This window comes from Sus scrofa, chromosome 6 (genome assembly GCF_000003025.6).
Source record: "Sus scrofa isolate TJ Tabasco breed Duroc chromosome 6, Sscrofa11.1, whole genome shotgun sequence".
NCBI lineage: Eukaryota > Metazoa > Chordata > Mammalia > Artiodactyla > Suidae > Sus > Sus scrofa.
The window spans coordinates 155,785,019-155,807,256 of NC_010448.4; the positions used below are offsets into that span (position 1 = coordinate 155,785,019).

Genomic DNA, 22,238 nt, shown 5'->3' on the forward strand with positions numbered 1-22,238 from the left:
TCTTTTTAAAATCTTTTATTTTCTCTGCATTATATTTATATTTTCTTTTAATTCTTGAACTCTTTTAAGGTTCCTGACTATATATGTCATTTCTAAGTTGTTTATATGAATTTATTTTTCTCCTGTTATGGGTCCCATGTTCCTGCTTCTTTGCATGTCTAGGTATTTTTCACTGGAAGCTAGACATTGTGATATTGCAGTGCCAGGTATTAATTTTTACGCATTTTTGTAAAGAGTGCTAAGTTATTTTGAAATCAGATTGATGCTTTGGAAGGTTTTTATTTAAGTTTTATTAGGGCTGATCCAGAATAGCCTTTATCAGAGCTAATTTTGTTCTACCACTATGGCAAATTTCCTTCCTTAAAAATGATGATTATGAAGACTATATAGTGAGGTGAAAAAAAAACCAACCAAACAAAATAAAATAGAAACTTAAATTTGGCCATTCCCACTATGGCACAGTGGGTTAAGAATCCAATTTCAGTAGCTCAGGTCACTGCAGGTTCAATCCCTGGCTTGGTATGGTGGGTTAAGGATCCACAGCAGCTCTGGTGTAGGTCCCAGCTGCAGCTCAGATTCAATCCCAGGCCTGGGAACTTCCATGTGCCAAGAGGCAGTCATCAAAAAATCAAGTAAATAAGAAACCTACATTTGTATTCATACTATTATAATTATTTAAACACTCAAATGCATCAGATATAATATTAAAGAAAATATTCTAAAATGTGAAAAGTGACTATACTAGTGCAGTGGGAAATGGGTAATATTTTCCCCCATTCGATGTACTTTGATAATATAGAAATGCTAAAATGTATATACACACAGGCAGGTCTTCCCCTCGGTGCCTTGATTTCCTACTCTGTAAAATGGAAATTTTGATAGTATCTATCATACTGATTTATTGTGTTAATTACATGGGATATAATGTATTTAAGCATTTAGCAGCCTAGGGTCTGGAACATGGTCAGTACATCTTTTTTTCTTTTTCTTTTCTCTTTCCCCCCCAACAAAACCACTGTTGATCTTGTGCAGGTCAATTTAATGTATTGTGCAACACTCCTAAGTCCCACATTTATATGTATGTATATACATGGGATAGATAGATAGATAGATAGATACATACATACATACATATAGCAATCCCTATTCATAGAGACTACAGAAAAAAATGTCATCCCCTGTTTCTAAATATCTGTGGTTGAAAACTACATGTAAAAGAACTACAGATTAAGAGGCACAGGAATAGGCTCTTTGAATAAATGTAAAGCTCTTTTATTCCCCCTCTATTTCTTTAATGAAACAGAATCCTTTACATGAATAACAAAACAGGAACAAAAAAATGTGGCATAGGAGTTCCCATCTTGGCTCAGCGGGTTAAGAACACAGAATCTGTGGGAAGGCGGGTTCGATCCCTGCCCTCATTCAGTGGATTAAGGATCCAGCGTTGCCATGAGCTGTGGTGTAGGTCACAGATGTGGCTTGGACCCAGCGTTGCGGTGTGGCTGTGGTGTAGGCCGGCAGTTGCAGCCCTCATTCGACCCCAGCCTGGGAACCCCTATATGCTGCGGGTGTGGCCCTAAAAGGACAAACAACAAAAATCAATGTGGTACAGTGAAAAATGTACAGGACTGGGAATGAGAAGATCTGTGATTTTTTTTAAAAAATCAGTTTATTAAGAAAAAAATGTAGGAGTTCCCATCGTGGCTCAGTGGTTAACAAATCCGACTAGGAACCATGAGGTTGTGGGTTCGATCCCTGGCCTATCTCAGTGGGTTAAGGATCCGGCATTGCTGTGGCCTGTGGTGTAGGTCGCAGACGTGGCTTGATCTGGCATTGCTGTGGCTGTGCTGTAGGCTAGTGGCTTCAGCTCTGATTAGACCCCTGGCCTGGGAACCTCTATGTGCTGCAGGTGTGGCCCTAGAAAAAGACACAAAACAAAACAAAAAAAACCCCCCAAAACAAAATGTAAAACAGAACAAAAACAGATCACCGAAAATCTGAGGTCTTGGTCTTTCTCTATTTCTCTATTTTGTTTGTTTGTTTTTTTTTGTCTTTTTGTCTTTTGTCTGTTGTTGTTGCTATTTCTTGGCCGCTCCCGGCATATGGAGATTCCCAGGCTAGGGTTGAATCGGAGCTGTAGCCACCGGCCTACGCCAGAGCCACAGCAACTCGGGATCCGAGCCGCGTCTGCAACCTACACCACAGCTTGCGGCAACGCCGGATCATTAACCCACTGAGCAAGGGCAGGGACCGAACCCGCAACCTCATGGTTCCTAGTCGGATTCGTTAACCACTGTGCCACGACGGGAACTCCTATTTCTCTATTTTAAACAAGTTCCTCAGTCTCTCTAAAATAGCTTCCTTCTTATAAAATGAAGTACAAACAATAACTAAGAGTTCTTCTGGCTCTAAGAGTTGAAGATTTTTATCTATTAAAGAAATAATTCTGCTGCAATACCTTCTTTTTGTGGCAAAGGTAAGACACTCAGACCAGTGTTGCAACTTGTAAATTGCAGAGGGGTGGGTTGCAGATTCTAGCACACTTCCTCCTAGTTAGATGCAATCAAATAAACTAGAGGTCAGATATCAAAGCCTAGGAAAAATTACAACGGCTTCCCAAGCTTTTTCAGATGAAGATTTTTATTGGTCTACATGAATCCGCAGTCTTGTGTTTTGCTCTTTTGCTCTCTTTCTGTCTGGATTAATCTGTTCACCTGGTTTAGAAGCTAAGCTAAGCTTCCCGTGTTTGATCACACATTCTTGAAATTTGAGAGTTTCAGTTAGTTACCAAAGGTGAAGCATTAAACCCTCCATGACAGAATGTAGTTTCCAGGGAGTATTCCCATTATATTGTTGAAATATAAAATGCTGTGAATTGGGCATTTTATTTGGGACTTTAGGTACATTCTTCATTTAATCTGCCTAGGAACATGGCAAAGCAGAGCTAGCTCTGCCATTTCACAGAGTTGGAAACTCAGGGACAGGGAGCTGAAGTAACTTTCCCTGTGGTGACATGTGCCAGTAAATGGTTCCACTTGGCTGACTCTGTACTATCATAATATCTAGATTAATCAAATGAATCATTTAGGTAATTCAAGGAAGACATCCACTAGCCTCCAAATTAAAAGAAAGAAATTCAGAAACATGCCTGTTATGTATTAAAAAATCTCCCTCCAATGTTAGTTATAATATTTTCTCCTGTGTTTCCTGTCCTGTTTTAAGAGAGTATCTGTATCAAATCTTGAAAGCTGAGTAGCTACTGATTAGGAGAATGACCTAGAAAGATTACCCAACAAAAGACACAATCTTTTTTTTTTTTAGGGCCCCAATGGTGGCATATGGAAGTTCCCAGGCTAGGGATCAAATCGAAACTACATCAGCCAGCCTACGCCACAACCAGAGTAATGCCAGATCAGAGCCGCATCTGTGACCTACACCACAGCTCATGGCATCGCTGGATCCTTAACCCACTGAGCGAGTCCAGGGATTGAACCATCAACCTCATGGTTCCTAGTCAGATTCATTTCCTCTGTGCCATGATGGGAAGTCCAAGACACAAACTTTCATGTGTGATTACCTTGAAGTAGTGAACTTTACCTTTATTCCAATCCGTTAGACACAATACTTTGTCCAGATGCAACTGTAAGATAAAATCTTCTATGACCATATTACAAATAGGGTTTAAAAATGGAAAACTTGAATTTAATAATGTTAAAAAAGACCTTTATTTTTTAAGGGTAAATAGGCTTATCATTCTTGTAAAAGATTGAGTGACAGTAATGTCCCTTTGTGTAAACCCTTTAGTCAGGGTCTTAACCCTCTAAGCCACAACGGGAACTCTGGGCTGTCTGTTATTGACAAGACACTGAACTGAACATTATGAGAATTGTCAAAATATGTATGGCACAATCACTGACCTCAAGAAATGTACAATCTCCTAGAGCACAAATAACTAGAATAGTAGAATGCTACAGATGCTCCTGGAGATGCGAGTACAGTGTTATAAGAAATTAGCAGAGGAAAAGTGGAGGTGACATAATTTTAGTTTTTGTCCATATCGAATATGTTTTACTCTTGGAATAATAATAAAAAGATCCCATGAGTTCCCATTGTGGCTCAGTGGGTTAAGGAGTGGATGTTGTCTCTATGAGGATGTGCGTTGAATCCCTGGCCTCACTCAGTGGGTTAAGGCAGTCCCACTGCCGCAAACTGCAAGGCGGTCCTCGCCTGCAGCTCTGATTTAACCCCTAGCCTGGGAACTTCTATATATCACAGGTGTAGCCATAAAAAGATAAAAAGGAAAAAAGCTTCTTTTACTTGTTGTTTAAAGAAGGGATATTGGTAAATTCATGGTAGAGAAACAAAGGTACAGAAGTAGCCATGCAAAGTCAGGAATACATAAACCAACTTCTTTTTCTTTGCTCAGGGAATTAACAGGAGAAGCGAAAGTCACTGCCTTCCCCAGCAAAGTTTCAAAGCAGTGATGTAAACTGGGGAAAACTAGGTTTCAATTAAGATAAGCAAATTAAAGGAATCTTTATCTCTGGAGGACAGAGATATTGACTATCATCTTGCACACCCATTTTAAAGCTGAGGAAATTGAAGCACAGATAACTGAAGATATTTGTCCAAAGTCATATAACCAATTGGAACAGAGACAAAACTAACATCCATGTCTCTAGACCCCATGCTTTCCCTGATTCGCGGCGGGTGTGTAGGGTACTGTCAGAGGCATAAAGAGAGTTATATTATCATTATTGGATATCTACAGGTGTGCCTTATACACAATAGGCATTCACTACTTATCCACTAAGTGATGAAAAATTAAATTAGTAATGCGTTATTCAGTGTTGAAAGGACACATAAAATAATACAATTGTCTACTTGATGTCCTAAATATCTAATAGAGATTTCAAATTTTCCATGTCCGATAATGAACCCCTGATCTTCCCTCCCCACCCCTGCTTCGCTCTCAGTTCTTCTCTCTTCTCCTGTTGATGGCAACTCCATTCTTCTAGTTACTCAGTTGAAAAACCTCGAACTCATGTCTGACATCTCTCTTTTTCTCCTCCCACATATCCATTTTATCGATAAATGCTGTTGCTTCTACCTTCAGAGCATCTCTAGAATCTGACCTTTCTCATCACTTTCCTTATCATCACTGCCTTAAATCAACCCACATGTCTTTCTCTTGGATTGCTGCACTAGTCTCTACACCAGGCTCCCTGTTTCTACGTCTGCACACATCCAGTCTACTCTCGAAAGAGAACGATTCTTTTAAAACTGAAGTCAGATCATCAGTCCCCTAACCCCAGCTCTAAGATAGACTTTCCTCTCACTCTGAGTAAAGGCCAAAGTCCTTCAGTGAAATAAATGCAGCTTTATTCATAATAACCAAGAGGTGGAAACAACCCAAATATCACCAAATGGATGTATAAGTAAAAAATGGGGTGTATCCATATAATGGAATAATACCTGATAGAAAAAAAAATATGCTACAACTTGGATGAAATTTGAAAACATTACCCAAGTAAAAGAAGCCAGTTAGGAGTTCCTGCTATGGCTCAGCAAGTTAAGGACCCGATATAGTGTCCGTGAGGGTGCAAGTTCAATCCCTGGCATCATTCAGTGGGTTGAGGATCTGGGGTTGCTGTGAGCTGTGGCGTAGGTCACAGACATGGCTCGGACCCCACATGCCTGTGGCTGTGGTGTATACTGGCAGCTGCAGCTCTGATCCGACCCCTAGCCTGGGAACTTCCATATGCTGCAGGGGCACCCCCACCGCCCCCGCAAAAAAAATTATCCTGATGGAGTCTGAACTCTGGTGGGGTTTGATAGGAAAGAAACAAGTAAAATGCATACATTTTCTGAAGAAACAGAAAGTAACGGCATCAGGAGAGACGTGGACTTGTTGAGTCAAGGGCTGAAGGAGGGGAACGTTCCAACAGAGGGACTATTCAGAGCAAAGGCCCCGCATCTTCCTGCCTCTACCGTTCCGTATTCCATTTCCCCATCCTCTAACATTTAAAGAAGGAAGAGTTTCTGCTGGACGGAAGAAAATAATGTACTCAGTAACTCAAGGTTTTGGTTTCTTAGGGCCGCTTTAGCAAATTACTACAAATGAGATGGCTTAAAACAACAATAATGGGGAGTTCCCGTCGTGGCGCAGCTGAAACAAATCCTACTAGGAACCTTGAGGTTGCCGCTTGGATCCCTGGCCTCCTTCAATGGGTTAGCGATCCCGCGTTGCCGTGAGCTGTGGTGTAGATCACAGACGCAGCTTGGATCCTGCCTGGCTGTGGTGTAGGCTGGCAGCTACAGCTCTGATTTGGCCCCTAGCCTGGGAACCTCCATATGCTACAGGTGCGGCCCTCAAAAAAGTAAAAACAAAACAAAACAAAAAAATAAAAAATACTGTGTTCTCTAAGTTCTGGAGGCCAAAACGATCCTCTTGGGGCTTTAGGAGAGAAGCCGTTGCTTGCCTCCTCCAGCTTCTGGTGGCTGCCTGAGCATCTCTGGCTGCATCACTGCAACCTCTGCCTCCATCTTCACAGGGTCTTCTCTTTTGTGTGTCCACGTCTTCTCCTCTTCTGTCTTTTGTAAGGATGCTCGTCACTGGATTCAAGTCCCATCCGGGTAACCCAGGATGATTTCATAGCAAGATCAGTAGTTTAATTATGTCTGCAAAGACTATTTTTCCCCCCCAAATAAGTTCACATGCATATATTCTGGCAATTAGGATATGAACATAGCTTTTGGGCAGGGACCATTCAATTCACTACACTCAGTAAATGTATTAAAGATCGACTTTGGCCTTATTATGGACTTCCTCACATTCCCCATCTTTTTTTCCAAGTTGAAAAGTTGTCTTTTAGGAGTAATTTTTTTTTTTGGGGGGGGGGAACAGAGGCAGCTTGTATGCAGAACTGAGGAAAATATCCAAGAATTATCTGAAGTACAGATATTCATATGACCATAACCGTTAATGTGGTCCAAGGGCCAGATGGGCTGGCCACTCTTTTGGAGTTGGGACGACTAAATGGGTTAAATTTCCAGGACAATTATTAATTCTCTGCTGGCAAAATATCAAAAAGATAAATTTAATCAGAGTTAACAATCTGGAAAATTGAAAGAATTCTTCTATTTCTAGCTTTTTTTTTGGTTTTTTTGTCTTTTTAGGGCTGCACCCACAGTATATGGAGGTTCCCAGGCTAGGGGTCGAATTGGGGCTGTAGCCACCAGCCTACACCAGAGCCACAGCAACACGGGATCTGAGCTGCATCTGTGACCTACACCACAGCTCACGGCAACGCTGGATCCTTAACCCTCTGAGCAAGGCCAGGGATCGAACCTGAATCCTCATGGATGCTAGTTGGGTTTGTTAACTGCTGAGCCACGACAGGAGCTCCTCTACCTTTCTGTATCCATTAACTACACAGCTGCTTCCTTCCTTATTCGTGTTTAATCCATACTTTTGTTAGCTTTTTATAGTCTGTCTTTATTGTGATATACCTGCAATAAAATATAAAACCTTTACAAGGTTTAAAATACAAAACCTTCACCTACTAATTTCACACTATTAAATTGTACATATGTATCCATGGGAGCACCACCCAAATTAAGTACCCAGAAGCCTTCTTCATGCCTCTGCTCAGTTAATAATCCCTTCACCAAAGGTGACCACTATTAGAGTTCTATCACCATAAACTAGTTACCAATTTTTAAACTTCTTATAAAACAATACAGTATGCATTCTTGAGTCAATTTCCTTTTTTTCAATGTTGTGTCTGAGAGGTTCATCCATGTTCTTCTGTGTAGATGCAGGCCATTCTTTTTCACTGCTGCATGGTATTCTGCTGTGTAATATATCCTAATTTACTTAGTCATTTTATTTTTGATAGCATTTGCACTGTTTCCATTTGTAGGGTATCATGAATAAAGCTGCTTTGAAACTTCTTGCACAAGTCTTTTTATGGACATATGCCCTCATCTTTGTTGGGGATAGCCGTAGACGTGGAATTGCTGTGCCATAGGATAGACATATACTTAGTTTTAGTAGATATTGCCAAAGAGTTTTCAAAGAAGCTATGCCAATTTTCATTCCAGTTGGTCCACATCCTCATCAACACTTGACATTGTCAGGATTTTTAATTGTAGCCATTATGATAGATATTTAGTGGTTTTAATTTGCGTTTCCCTAATGACTAATGATGCTGAGCATCTCGTCCTACACTTATTGGCCATTCGTATATCCTCTTTTGTGACGTGCCTATTCAAAATTTCCTCCCCCTCCCGCCATCCTTTAAAAAAAAGTTGGGGGTTGTCTGTGTTTTTGATTGATTTTTAGTTCTTTATACAGTCTGGATATAAGTCCTGTTTGTGAATATATATATTTTCCTAATCCGTCCTAATTGCCTTTTCACTTTCTTACTTGTGTATTTTAGCTGTCAGCAACCTTTTTCTGTAAAGGTCCGGATAGTAAATATTTTAGACTTTGCAGGAATGTGATCTCTGTTGTAATTATTCACCTCTGCTTTTGCAGCACAAAAGCAGCTGTAGAGAGCCATACATTAAATGTTTATACATTTAAGCATGGCTGTGTTCCAATAAAACTTTATTTATGGACACTGAAATTTTGAATTTCATATACATTTCACATATCATGAAATATTATTCTTCTTTAGAGTTTTTTCAACCATGTGAAAATGTAAAAAACATTTGAGCTCACTGGCTGTACAGAGACATATAGTGGGTTGAATTTAGCCTTTAGGCCATAGTTTAACTATCTTGGATCTATTTTATAAACATAAACTCTTATTTTTTAATGAATTCCAATTTGTCTCTCTTCTTTTGTCATTGTTCCTTTTTATTCCCATTTAGGAAATCTTTGTCTACCCTTTGTCATAAATAGGTTCTCCTTTGTTTTATTCTAAAAGCTGCATCTTATTATTCATGTTTTCAAATTTTTAAAAATTTAACCATTTTTAAAAATTGAAGCAGGAGTTCCCGTCATGGCTCGGTGGTTAACGAATCTGACTAGGAACCATGAGGTTACAGGTTTGATCCCTGGCCTTGCTCAGAGGGTTGAGGATCCGGCATTGCCGTGAGCTGTAGTGTAGGTCACAGACGAGGCTCGGATCTGGTGTTGCTGTGGTTGTGGTGTAGGCTGGTGGCTACAGCTCTGATTAGGCCCCTAGCCTGGGAATTCCACATGCGCAGGTAGGGCCCTAGAAACGACAGAAAGACAAAAAATAAAAATAAAAAATAAAAATTTAAGTATACTTCATTTACAATGTCATGTTAGTTTCAGGTATACAGCAAAGTGATTCGAATATATATAATGATACACATATATATTATTCTTTTTTGATTCTTGTACATTATAGATTATTACAAGGTATTGAAGACATTGAATATAGTTCCCTATGCTATACAATAAATTCTTGTTGTTTACATATGATAGTAATAGTATATATACAATATGTCAATCCCATCCTCCGAATTTATCTCTCTCCCGCTTCCACTTTGGTAACCATAAGTTTGTTTTCTATGTCTGTGGGTCTATTTCTGTTATGTAAATAAGTTCATTTGTATTTTTTTAAATTCATATTTATGTCAATGATCCATCTGGGATTAAATTTTGTGAATGGTTTTACACTTTTGTTTCTACGTACTTGAGTTCGTATATACATTTTTCTAGCTTTATTACGCAGCTCTGCCTTATCTACTTTGTGAAACTTTCCCTGATGGCCCTATGTGGAACTTACCCAGGGCTAGCTCTATGGCCCTGCTAGCTTTTTATTCAACAACTACTTTTTGATGATTTATTATGTATCATGCTAGGAACAAAGGTTTGGCTTTTGTCTGACGATTATTGTCTTTTGAAGAAAATAAGTCCTTACAAGAAAATGTGATAAGTGCCAGGACAATATTGCAAGTATGTATGTTTTTCTTGGACTAAAAAGAGTTATTTGAGGAAAGGGGTCATAAGCTTTCATTTGATTATCCCTAGCATCTAGCATGAATTCTAGTAGAGAATAGGTGTTCATGAAAATGTGAGTGATTAAATGAATGAAGAAATACCCATACATATACAGTGAATAAGCACACACATATATGTATATAGTGAATATGGATATGGAATGTGTCTATGTATGAATTCAGTAAATAATTACATCACTGTATTTGCATGTGTACACACATACACACACACACACATCTTCATAACTACTTTTCTTTCCAGACACACAGCTAAAGTATCACTTGTGAAAACCACTAATCTTGCCCTTGTATGCCTTAGATAGAGGACAAAGTTAGTCAGTACAGATTAATGATTAAAGTCTCAGTAGCTCCTGTGTCCGACTGCCTAGGTTCAAATCCAGGCCCTACCACTTAGTAGACTCATAATCTTAGAATTTCTTAACTTCTCTTTCCTCCAGTAACTTCATCTGTAAAAATGGGAAAACCTTCCTTAGACAGTTGTTTAATAAGTTCATACATATAAAATAGAGAACTAAAGGCTCAGTGAGGACAGGAATTCTCATCTTTGTTCATTGCTGTACCCCTAGCTCCTAGAATAGAATCTGGTACCTATCAGGTACTCAATAAATACCCATCATATAAATGACAGGAAAATATCAATAACCCTGGCCTATTATTACTTCGTGTATGATATGATATAACAATTCTGAATTTCCATTGCAACCATTCCCCATCCCCCAACCCATCCCCCAAGCCTGACAATTTTCACTTTGGGAGTCAGAGCATTTTTCCTCAGTGACACTAGGTGGCAGCATGGGTCTCTGTTTGAGTTATGGAGCACGCTCCAGTTTCACCCACTCGAGACAAATTCTGCCACCTCTTTATTTGTAAGTTCTTTCCCATTCTAGATTTTTTTTTTTTTAAGATTTAATGAACAACATTAACTGTTTGAATGTTCATAAAGTTGGCTCTTAACTGCTCTAATTTCTAGCTAAAGAAAAGATTATTGCTTGCAGAAAGGTAAAAATATTGACATGAATTGAGGCTGCTTTACAGTAACTCTACTGTTTTGTGTTCTTCAAGCTCCCTTTTTGTAACAAATAACTGCTTGACAAATCATGAACCTAAATCTTTCTTTTCAGTGACACAAGATGCAACATGCTGGTCTTTTCCAAGTCTGTAAGAAAATACAAAACAACATAAAACTTCTCCTCCATCTTTTTAATAAAGACGTGAGATTAATTCTGCAGTCCCTCTAAATTACTCTATGAAAACAGAAGAGAAGTAGAAATTTCTAAGCACCTTTGAGGGTGTAAAGAAAAGAATCTTGGTTTAAAAATTAAGAGATCTGGAATTTTAGTGCTTCAGGAATCTCCTTACCTCCAACTTTAAGCAAATCCCTTATCTTTCAAAAATTCGATACCTTTATGGAGTTCCTGTTGTGGCTCAGTGGTTAGTGGATCTGACTAGCATCTATGAGATGCAGGTTCAATCCCTGGCCTTGCTCAGTGGGTTAAGAATCCGACGTTGCCGTGAGTTGTGGTGGTGTAGGTCACAATGAGGCTCGGATCCTGCGTTGCTGTGGCTGTGGTGTAGGCCAGCAGCTACACCTCCGATTCAACCCCTAGCCTGGGAACCTCCATATGCTGCAAGTGTGGCCCTAAAAAGAAAAAAAAAAAAAAAAATTCAATGCCTTCATTTCTAAAACAAAGATAATCTCTGCCTTAACTCACCTGAAATGAGATCGGTGAATGTAAATGCCTTTATAAACTGTAAAGGGCTCTAATTTACACTGCGTGAGCTAATGTTAGAATATTTCCATTTTACCTTCAGGGAAAACCATTTATAGCCAGTTAAATGGGCTTGCCTCAGTTTTCTCATCCATAAATTGGGCTAATGATAGCAACCCCACCTACTTTGAGTTGTAAGAATAAAATAATAGATGTGAAAATGTCTTTAAAATGAAAGTACTCTTTCTTGTACAAGACTATTAGTTTAAGCAAATAGCTTTTCTAGAGTTTCACAACCGATCCTGAAGAAAACAATGTATAACTAAATTGTCTAGAAGAAATAAGCATGTTTGATTTACTACCTTCAGAAATCTCAAGAAATTGCACATTCAAAAAAAGATAGAGACGCTGAAGGTGTTATTATATTTAGGGGAAAATGAACAAAATTAAATGGTACATTCAGAGTCAGTACTGGATAAATATTTTTTTTTTTTGTCTCTCTGTCATATCTTTATTTTCAACCTAAGCAGTCTGATACAAGAGCTACCAAGACTTTTATCGTTAATCTATACTTATAGGGTAGATAACTAACAAGGACCTACTGTATAGCACCGGGAGATCTCAATGTTCTATAATAATCTATATAGAAAAAAAATAATCTATATATAGGAAAGATCATGATTATATTTTGTTTTTATCTGATTACTCACCAAATACTGATCATATGCACTAAAAACCTGATTCACTTTGCTGTGGACCTAAAGCTAATATAACATTGTAAATCGACTATACCCAATAAATTAAAAAAAAATTAATCTATACTGAATACATTTTAATGTCTATTTAAAGTAGGTATATTGTAGAAATATTCATTTAAAATATTAACATTCAATTAACATTTGTCAGCTACCTATTGTGTAATAGCTATTTTCAATGTATTATTTCATTATTAGTTGTGAGTCCCCAGAACCAGAGAAAATATCAGTCCCATTGCAAAGTGGAAGAACGAAGGTTCAGAGAGCTTGTTTAGTATATCTCAGGTCAAACAGCACAGCCAAGATATTCAGACCTCAAATCCTCAGCTTCTTCCTGCCTTGTCTTAGGAGTTTTACGGGGGGGGGGTGGGAGGTTAGGTGCAGTTTTTTTTTGGGGGGGGGGTCTCTAGTGCCTGTGGGAACACCCATGATATTTGAAACCAACACTTGCAGTGGGTAAGCCCAACAAGTTTTGGTTTAGGGTAAAAAACACCAGAGGTGGAATGTAATGCTTTTAAAGAACCTGGATAAATGAATACTTGTTAGCCCAAACTTAGGTCTCCTTAAGTGAATTTCAACGGCTTGGGAAATTTGGGCCCTGACCTTTTGACTACACAATTTTAAGTAAAGAAACGCAGTTACTTTTCCTTTAAATATTTCCAGAGCCAATTCATGCGTTTTCAAAAAATTTAAAAAATGATTAATTATTAAATGCGAGGGGTTAAAGAGAGAGAGAAATAAAATTATGAGGTAACAAGAGGTCTTAGAAATGAAGGCCGTTTAAATCTCTTGGGAGGTATCAGTTATTTAAGAATGATGTGCTGTTGTTACCACACATAATAAGTTAATCTTTAAAAGGCATTTATCCCCGCTGATGTTATAATAGTTTTTATACAGACTGGCTTAGTGAATGGGATGTCATTTTCAGATGTGTATTTTGGTAAGCTATGTTTACCAGGAATTTTAACTACTTAATTATTTTGAAATAACACCATTTTAAATCAAGTTTGTTCCATTGCATTTTACTTGCTAGTTAGACTGTTCAATTTTAGGATTTAAAGCAAAGAGGCCTTCAGATGTATGCATCCTGGGAGGCTGTTTTATTTCCTTTTGTCTAAAGAATGATAGTGACACTGTATTATGACTTGTTCAAGTCAATTTTAATGAATATCTGTAGTGTTCTGTTCCCTTGAAGAGTTATCCAAATGTAATAGTTGTTTGCATCCAACTACACGCATCAATTAACACCGTGATCTTTTTGTTATGAGAAAAATAGTCCACGGAGCCTTGTAAATGGGAATATAAAGCTCTTATTTAAACATCCATTTATTTTCCCTTTTACTGGCTCCTGGAATAACAGATTTTTATCCTTCTTAATAAGTAGCTGAGTTTAATCCAGGGAACCTCAGAGCCAAAAAGGTTCCTAGTATTCAAACTAGTGCCAGCCAAAGTTTACCATCCAGTAACTTTAAAGAGACCCAACAATGATTGCTGAGTTATAATACCATTTAACTACAGTAAAAGTCTGGCTTTTAAAAATGTCTATTCTTAAATTAATAAAAGTCATTTCACAGAGAAGAAAAAGCAGACAGGAAATGTAAAGGGAGGTAACTGTAAAATTCAAATAATAGAACGGGGTACCATACAGTGGAATTTAAGTGGCTGTCTGAGGGGCCACCGATGCCCTAGGACTTTTGAAGCTCAAAGGAGGGGAAAGATCAGAGTGGGCTGCTGAAGTTACAAGAACTTGCTCTCAAAGCTGTGGCTTGGCGATTTAGACCTTCAAGGATGATTATCGTAACAAAGAGAATTTGGTGGGCCAGGGAAGACCCTTGAATCCGGGAATTCCTTTTAGAATGTCAGTAATAGTGAAATCAGCCTCATATTGTTTCCGCAGTTTTAACATGTCAAGAGAAGGCATTTCTCACTGAAAAGCTGTCTAGGAAATCTGTTCTCTTAGTTTCCCTGGCTTTGACTTGCTGCTATTTGAAAGGAGAATGCTGTGTCTGATGGGCAGCTAGGTACCCTAGCTTCATCCAGAGCTGTCTTAGAGATTCAGTTACTCTTGCTTCCAGAAGACAGCAATTTTGCCTTCCTTTACCAGCCCACTTGTTCTACGCAGTCTGACTTGAGCTTCATTCAGCAGGCACCAAACTCTGTGTGCGGTACTGGGGAGAGGGTTTGGAGCTGATAATCTATAGAGCGGACTCATCTTTACTAACTATAACACCAAATCAGACTGTAATAGGTACTACAAGAGTGCTGCAAACCAAGTGCTGAAGGTGAAGTTAATTCTGTCCGGGGATCAAGAAAGGGCCCAGAGAGAAGGTGCTATTTCAGAGGATTCTAAAGCAAGAAAAGCATTTTGGTAGTTAGAGAAGGGATGGATGTGCAGAGACAGAGGGAGGCAGAGGCCAGGGTGTGGAGTGGGAAAGGACTATTGGAGAAAGGCCAAGTGGCTGGATCTAGGGATACTGAACCCTATAACAAGTCAGTAAAAAAAATCATGATCTAGAACATGATGGAAGATAGAAGGAAAGGTCCTTGCCTTGGAAATGTTTATGCTCTGTCTGGGGGAGAATTAATTCACATAGAAGACTGTGAAAGCACATGACAGCCTCTACTGCAAAGCGTTAGATTGCCCCCCAAGCTAGAGATATGCTAGCTCTGGGAGAGCTCTCCTGCTTCCCTGGACAGCTGCCCCCAACACTCAATACTGATACAAGCAGGCTGGGGGCCAGCCGAACTGGCAGGGATTTGGAGGGCTGGGAACTACAAGGAATAAAGTAAAGGTTAACACCTACACAGCATTTCCTATGTACCTAGCACGGTTCCAGGCGCGTCTATGGATTAGCTAATGACATCTTCATAATTACTCTATTTAGGAGAAAGTTATTATCTCCAGCTTACAGATGGGGAAACAGAGGCACCGAGCCACAGCCAGGATTCCAAGCCACAGGATCTAGTCCCAGAGCCAGTGCAGTCCTTTTCCTGTTCGGAGCCTCAGAATCTAGCCCAGTATCCAGTGCTGAGTGTTCAGATCTCAAAAAATAAACAAACAAACAAACAAAACAAACCCCCCCCAACAATTTATTTGAGTATTTTCAGGAGGAAACGATTCAAATCAAAACAAAGACTTGAAAGCCCCAAATATGTAAAGGAGGATAAAAGAGGAGAAACGCTTTTTTAGCTGTACAGCCTCAACGTTTGCCTGATCCAAGGCTGTTTCTTTTTATTTACATTTTTTTTTTCTCGTTTTGTGACAATTTAGTGTTTTTGAACGCTAGGGGCTCCCGGATTCTCTGGTTTGAAAGTAACTTTTCCTTTTAGGATTTTTTTTTTTTTTTTTTTTTGGAAGGGGGTGGGGGAAAATGTGGCCTTAATTATCCTACGTCTTAGGCTGCTTAAGGAAGGGGCTGTGCTTTCGGAATCCCTTCTGAGCCAAGTAAGGAGGTCCCTCTCTTTGCCTCTCTCTCTTTTTTAAAGGACCTCATGAAATAAAAGTGCCGAAAACAAACCCAGGCGATCACAGCGGCGGCGGCGGCGGCAGCAGCAGCAGCAGCAGCAGCAGCAGCAGCAGCAGGAGGAGGAGGAAAGTAGGAGTTGGGGCAGCGCTCCGAGGTGGCTGGGCTCCGCGCAGCTCCCATTCATTAAGCAACCAGCTGCGGAGGAAGGTGGCCGAGCGCCCGCGCTGCCCCCTCGCTGCTTTGCGCACGGACACGCCAGCTCCGCGCGTCCGGAGCAACGCAGCGCTGCAGAAGTTTCTGCTCGGGAGTTGACTCTCTTCCCCTTGGACTTTCGAACGATTCGGGGTTGAGACAGGAAAAGCGGAGGAGCACCAGGGAGCAGAAAGCACCACCGCCTGCCCTTGGAAGCGGGGCAGCGGGGCCGCACTCTCCCGCCGCGCCCGGAGAAGCCTCGGTCGGGAGGCGACCCCGGCGTCTGGGTGTGTGGCTGCAGTCGTGGGGCGTCTTGGCCAGCGCCATGCAAAACTACAAGTACGACAAGGCTATCGTCGCGGAGAGCAAGAACGGCGGCAGCCCGGCGCTCAATAACAACCCGAGGAAGGGCGGCAGCAAGCGGGTGCTGCTCATCTGCCTGGACCTCTTCTGCCTCTTCATGGGTGAGCCCAGCCCCTCTGTCCCCCCGGCCCTCAGCGCCCGTCCCAGCCCGGCCCGGGGCTGCGCGCGAAGCTCGGCGCTCGCTCCTGCGCGGGGCCCCGTCTCCCGGCCGCGCCGTGCTGCCCGTCCCGGGGGCCCCGCAGGCTTTTCCCCGCTCCCGGGTTCCCGCCCTCCCCGATCCTGCCGCCTCCCCGGCCTGTAAAGGAGTGTCGAGCGTGCTCTAGGCTTTCGCGGGCCACTTGGACACTCAATCTAAAAAGCTGCCTGCAGTTGGAAACGCAGGCAGAACCCCACGAAAGGTGAGGGCTTGTCCTCTTAGGAGAGGGAGGGGAAGTCGGTGGAACCAGGAGCCAGAGCCGGCGTAAAGCTGGTTGCCTTCCATCGAGTAAAACGGATCTCCTGGAGCGCCGGGCTCTTGCCTGGAGAGCGCTGCCTTCCCAGGGCCGAACGTAAACATCCAGCCTTTCCGCCGGGCTGCCTCGGCCCAGGACTTGCAAGCCGGCCTCTTCACTTGTTGCTCTCGTGAACGCCCTCCAGGGGTTGGGAGGGTGCTGTCTACCGGCTTGATGCAGAGTACCGATTCTGCAGACCCCTACTGTGTGCCAGGTGGTCGTTTTAACCAGCCGTCTCCCCGACTCGGTGCAGGAGGAGCGAGAAAGTTCATTTCACCGATGAGGAAACTGAGGCATTGGGAAAGCTAGCCAGGGTCATGCTTCAGGACCACAATTCATTGTACTCCCAGAAAATTGAGGCGGTAGCCCCGTTTCTGTTTTCCCAGCTAGTTGGAAGCCACTGCTGAAAGAGGTGGGAGTAAAGGGACTGGAGTGGGAGTTGGTAAAGAGGATTTATGAACTCGCCTCCAGGGCGGGGGGTGACTACTGACAGGAATGTACGGGAGCCCCGAGGTTTGGAAGTCGGCGTAGTTTTTTTTTGTTTTTTTGTTTTTTTTTTAAGCCAATCATAGTGTCAAGGAAAGCATGCTGGACTTGTCATCACAATACTGCCACTCTGCCACATGCGGGGTGTGCAACCTTGCTGCCTCTTTGGCCTCAGTTTCCTCATCAGTTGAGTGAGTGGGCTGAACCAGATGCTCTCCAAGGCCCCTTCCTGCATTAAGAACTCGGATTTGGTCCAGGGGCTGTTCTGCCAACTCTGCTAACTGAAGAAACATCTGTGTTCCCAATTCAGTTCCCTTAAAATAGAACTAACTGCTGCACGGAGGCTCAAGTCCCCTTTGAAATGGATTTGTCCATGCAGCGTAGGCAAAGCCCAGACTTCTGGGGCTGGAGTTAAGCGTCCCTGTGTTCAGGACCCTTTCTGCAGTAGAGTCCTTCCTGAAGTCCATCTGTCCTTGGCTTGACTGTCCATCGTCAATTTTGTGAGTCTGAGAAAGGAGGGACTTAGAATTTAAAAATAAGAATGGCTCCCTTTGCATAAGCAGACAGCCAAAGGTCAAATTGTGCTTTAGGGAAGGGAAGAAAGGTAACTGTGGTTCAGGTGGCAAATCCCATTCCTATCTCTTCATATAAATTCACCATTAAGATGTTATGTAAAGGCATTGTCACTGGGGGGCCTACCTTCCTGAAGGCAACTGAAGGCTCATTATGCACAGTGGGAAGATTAGTACTTAAAGTCTCCCTGCCAAGCTATTGAATTTTTAAAAGCCCTCCCTGGTCCTGGGGGAGTACCATGAACACATAAACACATTGAAGCTGTTTGCTGTAAACTTGCCTGGGGCTTCCCAGTATTTACTGGTGTGTTTTGTTGGGGGTAGGGTGAACTCTTTCTACACTGTCTGTTCCATGTACCTTCCTACCTCCTACTTGGTGATTAGGAAAGCAGAGCCAGAACATGCTTGACAGCCTTTGGACAGTTTTATTGTTCTCCCCTCCTCTTTCCCCCCTTGTGATTTCAGAAGGAAGTCCCAAGAGATGGTGTCTCTTATCAAAGGAAAGAGTGTGAAGGAATTCACAAAAAAAGACACACCTATATTAGCTATAGTTTAGCCAGGCACAGAGAAACCCCAAGACACTTGTTGTGCGTTGATGGTGTAAGTAAGATGTATGTTTGCACGTTTCATCTCCTCATCTGCCCCAGCTCTCCCTGTGTCTTCCCCGAAGCTAATATTCTATACCTAGCTGTTTTTTACTCACTCACTGTTGGTCTGTTCCAGCAAATAATTTTGTTTACTGCAAAAAAGTTAATAAGGTAACAGAACCTTCTATTTTACTGTCAGAATCATGTAGCTATCTGTGTTCAGGCTATGGGCCTTGCCATTAGCATCATGTCAAAAGGTCATTTTCAAAGTGTCTCCCTTATGCATAGGCCGAATTATAGTATCACTCATTCAGTGCCTCTCTACCACCTTTAATGAGAAACACAGTGAGGTAAACATTTACTTGAGAAATTTATGCAGGAGAACTTGATTTGGCTCCCACAAGAAAATTATTAACACAACATGTGATTTTAATATTCCACACATCGCAGTCCTAAAAAATTGTTTCTACGTGGTTCTCTTTTGCCTACGACTGTCAGTATGATTTAATTTTTATGTAGTTTATTGATCATATGGTCTGGATTACAAGGCCCTAATCTATGAAAAAGGGAGACAGTTTTCTGTTTATTCTCTCACAGAGATATACAGCAAGTTTCCTCTCCTTGTATCTGGAAAAAATAAAAGCTGATGTGCAATATACGTGTTATGTAAGTAGAAGTACGCAAGCAGTTTGACCCCTTTCACATACCTTTTTGGAACGTTAAATTCTTGGTGAATAAAACAGGAGTCCACTGTCCTTGTGAGGACCCAAGGAAGCTGGTGTCCAGAATCGCCAATGGGAGTTTACCTCTCAGTGAATCTTTGCTGATTATTGCTTTCGTAAATACAGTTAGGAATCTTTGCATTGCAGATTTTTCTGAAATGGATTTTGTTTTCCTTTCAATTGCATAATCTGTGTGGCCTCTGGGATTTTTCGTGCACAGTGCTCCTGCTGTACCGTGTTACAAGAGAGCAGCAGAGGATATTCTCAGGCAAGGGGGAAGGAAGGCACAGCTACTGTCTATAGCTCGGTTAGGCTCTGTTTCAAAAAAAAATACATGAGTTCATGTACTTTGCACTACAACCCTTATGAGGAGATTATCTCCATTTTACAGATGAGAAAACTGAGATTCACCATGAGTTCAGTCTGAGTTGATCCCTAATCCTCAGTGAGCATGACTGGATTCCATCCCCCTTTTCTCTCCTCCTCTGAAAAATCCTGAAACTCAGATTCTCATTAGAAAATTCTGAAGCTCCGTTTGCAGAAAGCCTTACCCTGCTGCCTTTTCCACGTAGTCATTTGCACTAAAGCAAATGAATAAAGGTGGTTCAACTCTTTGATCAGTGATATGGTCTCGTTACCCCAAGGCATGGTTTTGACTGGGGGACCAGTTCTAGCACTCAGTAAGTCCCAGATTTCGAGGGTACCCTTTTATCCCATGAGTCAATTTCGAGGGTACCCTTTTATCCCATGAGTCAGTGTGGTTCCAAGGAAAGCACAGATGACAGCCCATGGCTGGAGCACAAAAGGGTTTGGTAAATCCACGCAGAGCTTCTCTGCTCCCATCCCCCATTTCTTCCCTGTATTTATTCCTCAGGTGTTTACTGATTCCTTCTCCCAACCCATGTACTTTGATGGGTGGGCAGTGTTAGATAGGTCCAGCTTTTCGGCTTGGGGACTTTGCTCAAGGCCCTTCATCCTTTGAGATCGGTTAGCCCATCTGTGATCAAAATGGCCACTCCATTATGTTGCTGTTAGGATCAAAGGAAAGATTGGATATGAAAGTTATTTGTCATCTCACAAGACTTGGGCAGATCCAAAGGATTTCGAATCCAGAGCCCTCGACGAAGGTTTTGTGGTTGTCTCCATTTATTGTGTCTCAGAATCATAGGTAGACGAGACCATGAAATAAACTCAGTAATGTTGGTATAATGTGAAGACCATAAAGCATCCACTTCCGAGAGGTCACATTGGGCCAGGAAGTTGAAGACACAGGATTTCCATTCATTATTGATCTAAACTTTAGCTGAGAAGGAGCCCCTAAAATTTAGCAGAATTCTGGAGCCTCTAACCGTAACAGTGTACCCTGAGCCTGCTTTAGAGAAAGTTCGTTTGTTTAGAAAGACTGTCTTCATTGGCTTTTGATACTGGAGGGTAGGTGAGCTGAGCTTATGGTGGGGGTGGGAGACATTTGGGTGGGTTTGGCATGAAAGACCTCGCTCCTGTGTCATTCCCCACCAGGGAACAGTCAACAAGGCAAAGAGAAAGAAGCTCAAATGGGTGAAAATAGAGGAATGTGGATGGTCAGCAACTATGCTATAAAATTTAGTGGTTCTAGGACTTCCCGTTGTGGCTCAGTGGCTTAAGAACTGGTTAGGATCTATGAGGATGCAGTCTGATCCCTGGCCTTGCTCAGGGGGTTAAGGATCCAGCCAGCCGCTGCATAGGTTGCAGATGCAGCTTGGATCTGGTGTTGCTGTGGCTTCTGTATAGGCCTGTAACTGCAGCTCCTATTATTATTACTATTATTATTATTATTATTTGGTTGCCCCTGCGGCATGTGGAAGTTGCCAGGCTAGGGGTCAAATCGGACCTATAGCTGCCAACCTATACCACAATGACAGCAATGCAGGATACAAGCCAAGTATGTGACCTACGCTGCAGCTTGCAGCAACACTGGATGCTTAACCTACTGAGCGAGGCCAGGAATCGAACCCGCACCCTCATGGATACTAGTCGGGTTCATAACCCGCTAAGCCACAATGGGAGCTCCATTGGATGCTTCCTGATTTACCGTTAAATGGCTGAGATAAAATTTTAGAACTAATTCCATCTATGGGATACATCAAATCATGATGTATTATTGTTAAACTTCACTTTTAGTAGTGAAAGGGAGGCCATGTGATGTAGTGAAGAGAACGGGAGCCTTGGAGCCAGAAGTTCAGGTTCCAGGCCAACCAATGCCACCAGCTTCTTGTGTAACTGTGGACAGGGTGGTTGTTTATGGGTCCATATCGGTGAAACGACTGGTGAGGCAGGATGATGTCTAATGTCCAAGGCTGCCACGTGACATTCTGGGACCGATTTCTAATAGAGGAATGACACTTGCATTTTTTTGTTGTTGTTGTTTTGTTTTGTCTTTTTGCCATTTTCTTGGGCCACTGTGGCGGCATATGGAGGTTCCCAGGCTAGGGGTCGAATCGGAGCTGCAGCCACAGGCCCACGCCAGAGCCACAGCAACGCGGGATCCGAGCAAGGCCAGGGATCGAACCCGGAACCTCATGGTTCCTAGTCGGATTCATTAACCACTGAGCCACGACGGGAACTCTGACACTCCCATGTGTTGAATGTCTATGTGGTCCTTCCTCTCTGCTTAGCTCTTGATTGTATATTCACTCAGGGAGTCATCAAGGGTGAGGAGTCTGGAAACAGGAGCTCTAAACTTGTACTGAGTGAGGTCAGGACATTCTCTTGACTTTTGTGGGCCTCGGTTTCTTGATTATCATCACAAAAGAAAGGGACTATGTCATCTCAGACTCCTTCCAGCGCTCTGATTGAGTTTATGAATCTGCTGGTGGATCCTGTGATGTAGAGCCCAGTCATTGCTTCTTACAG

The 22,238-nt window shown here is 41.9% G+C and overlaps 1 protein-coding gene across 2 annotated transcripts in view; it reads left to right on the top strand.

The window, feature by feature from the left end:
* PLPP3 (phospholipid phosphatase 3) overlaps positions 15,820-22,238 on the top strand; it is a 94,082-nt gene continuing 87,663 nt past the window's right edge. The window contains exon 1 of one of the 2 annotated variants that reach the window (XM_005665388.3): positions 15,820-16,589. Coding sequence is in view for 1 of the 2 variants with exons in the window: in XM_003127971.6 (XP_003128019.3) it covers positions 16,451-16,589 (139 nt within the window). In the remaining variant the exon portion in view is untranslated. The remainder of the gene's footprint in view (positions 16,590-22,238) is intronic. The other variant, XM_003127971.6, reaches the window with a different exon arrangement.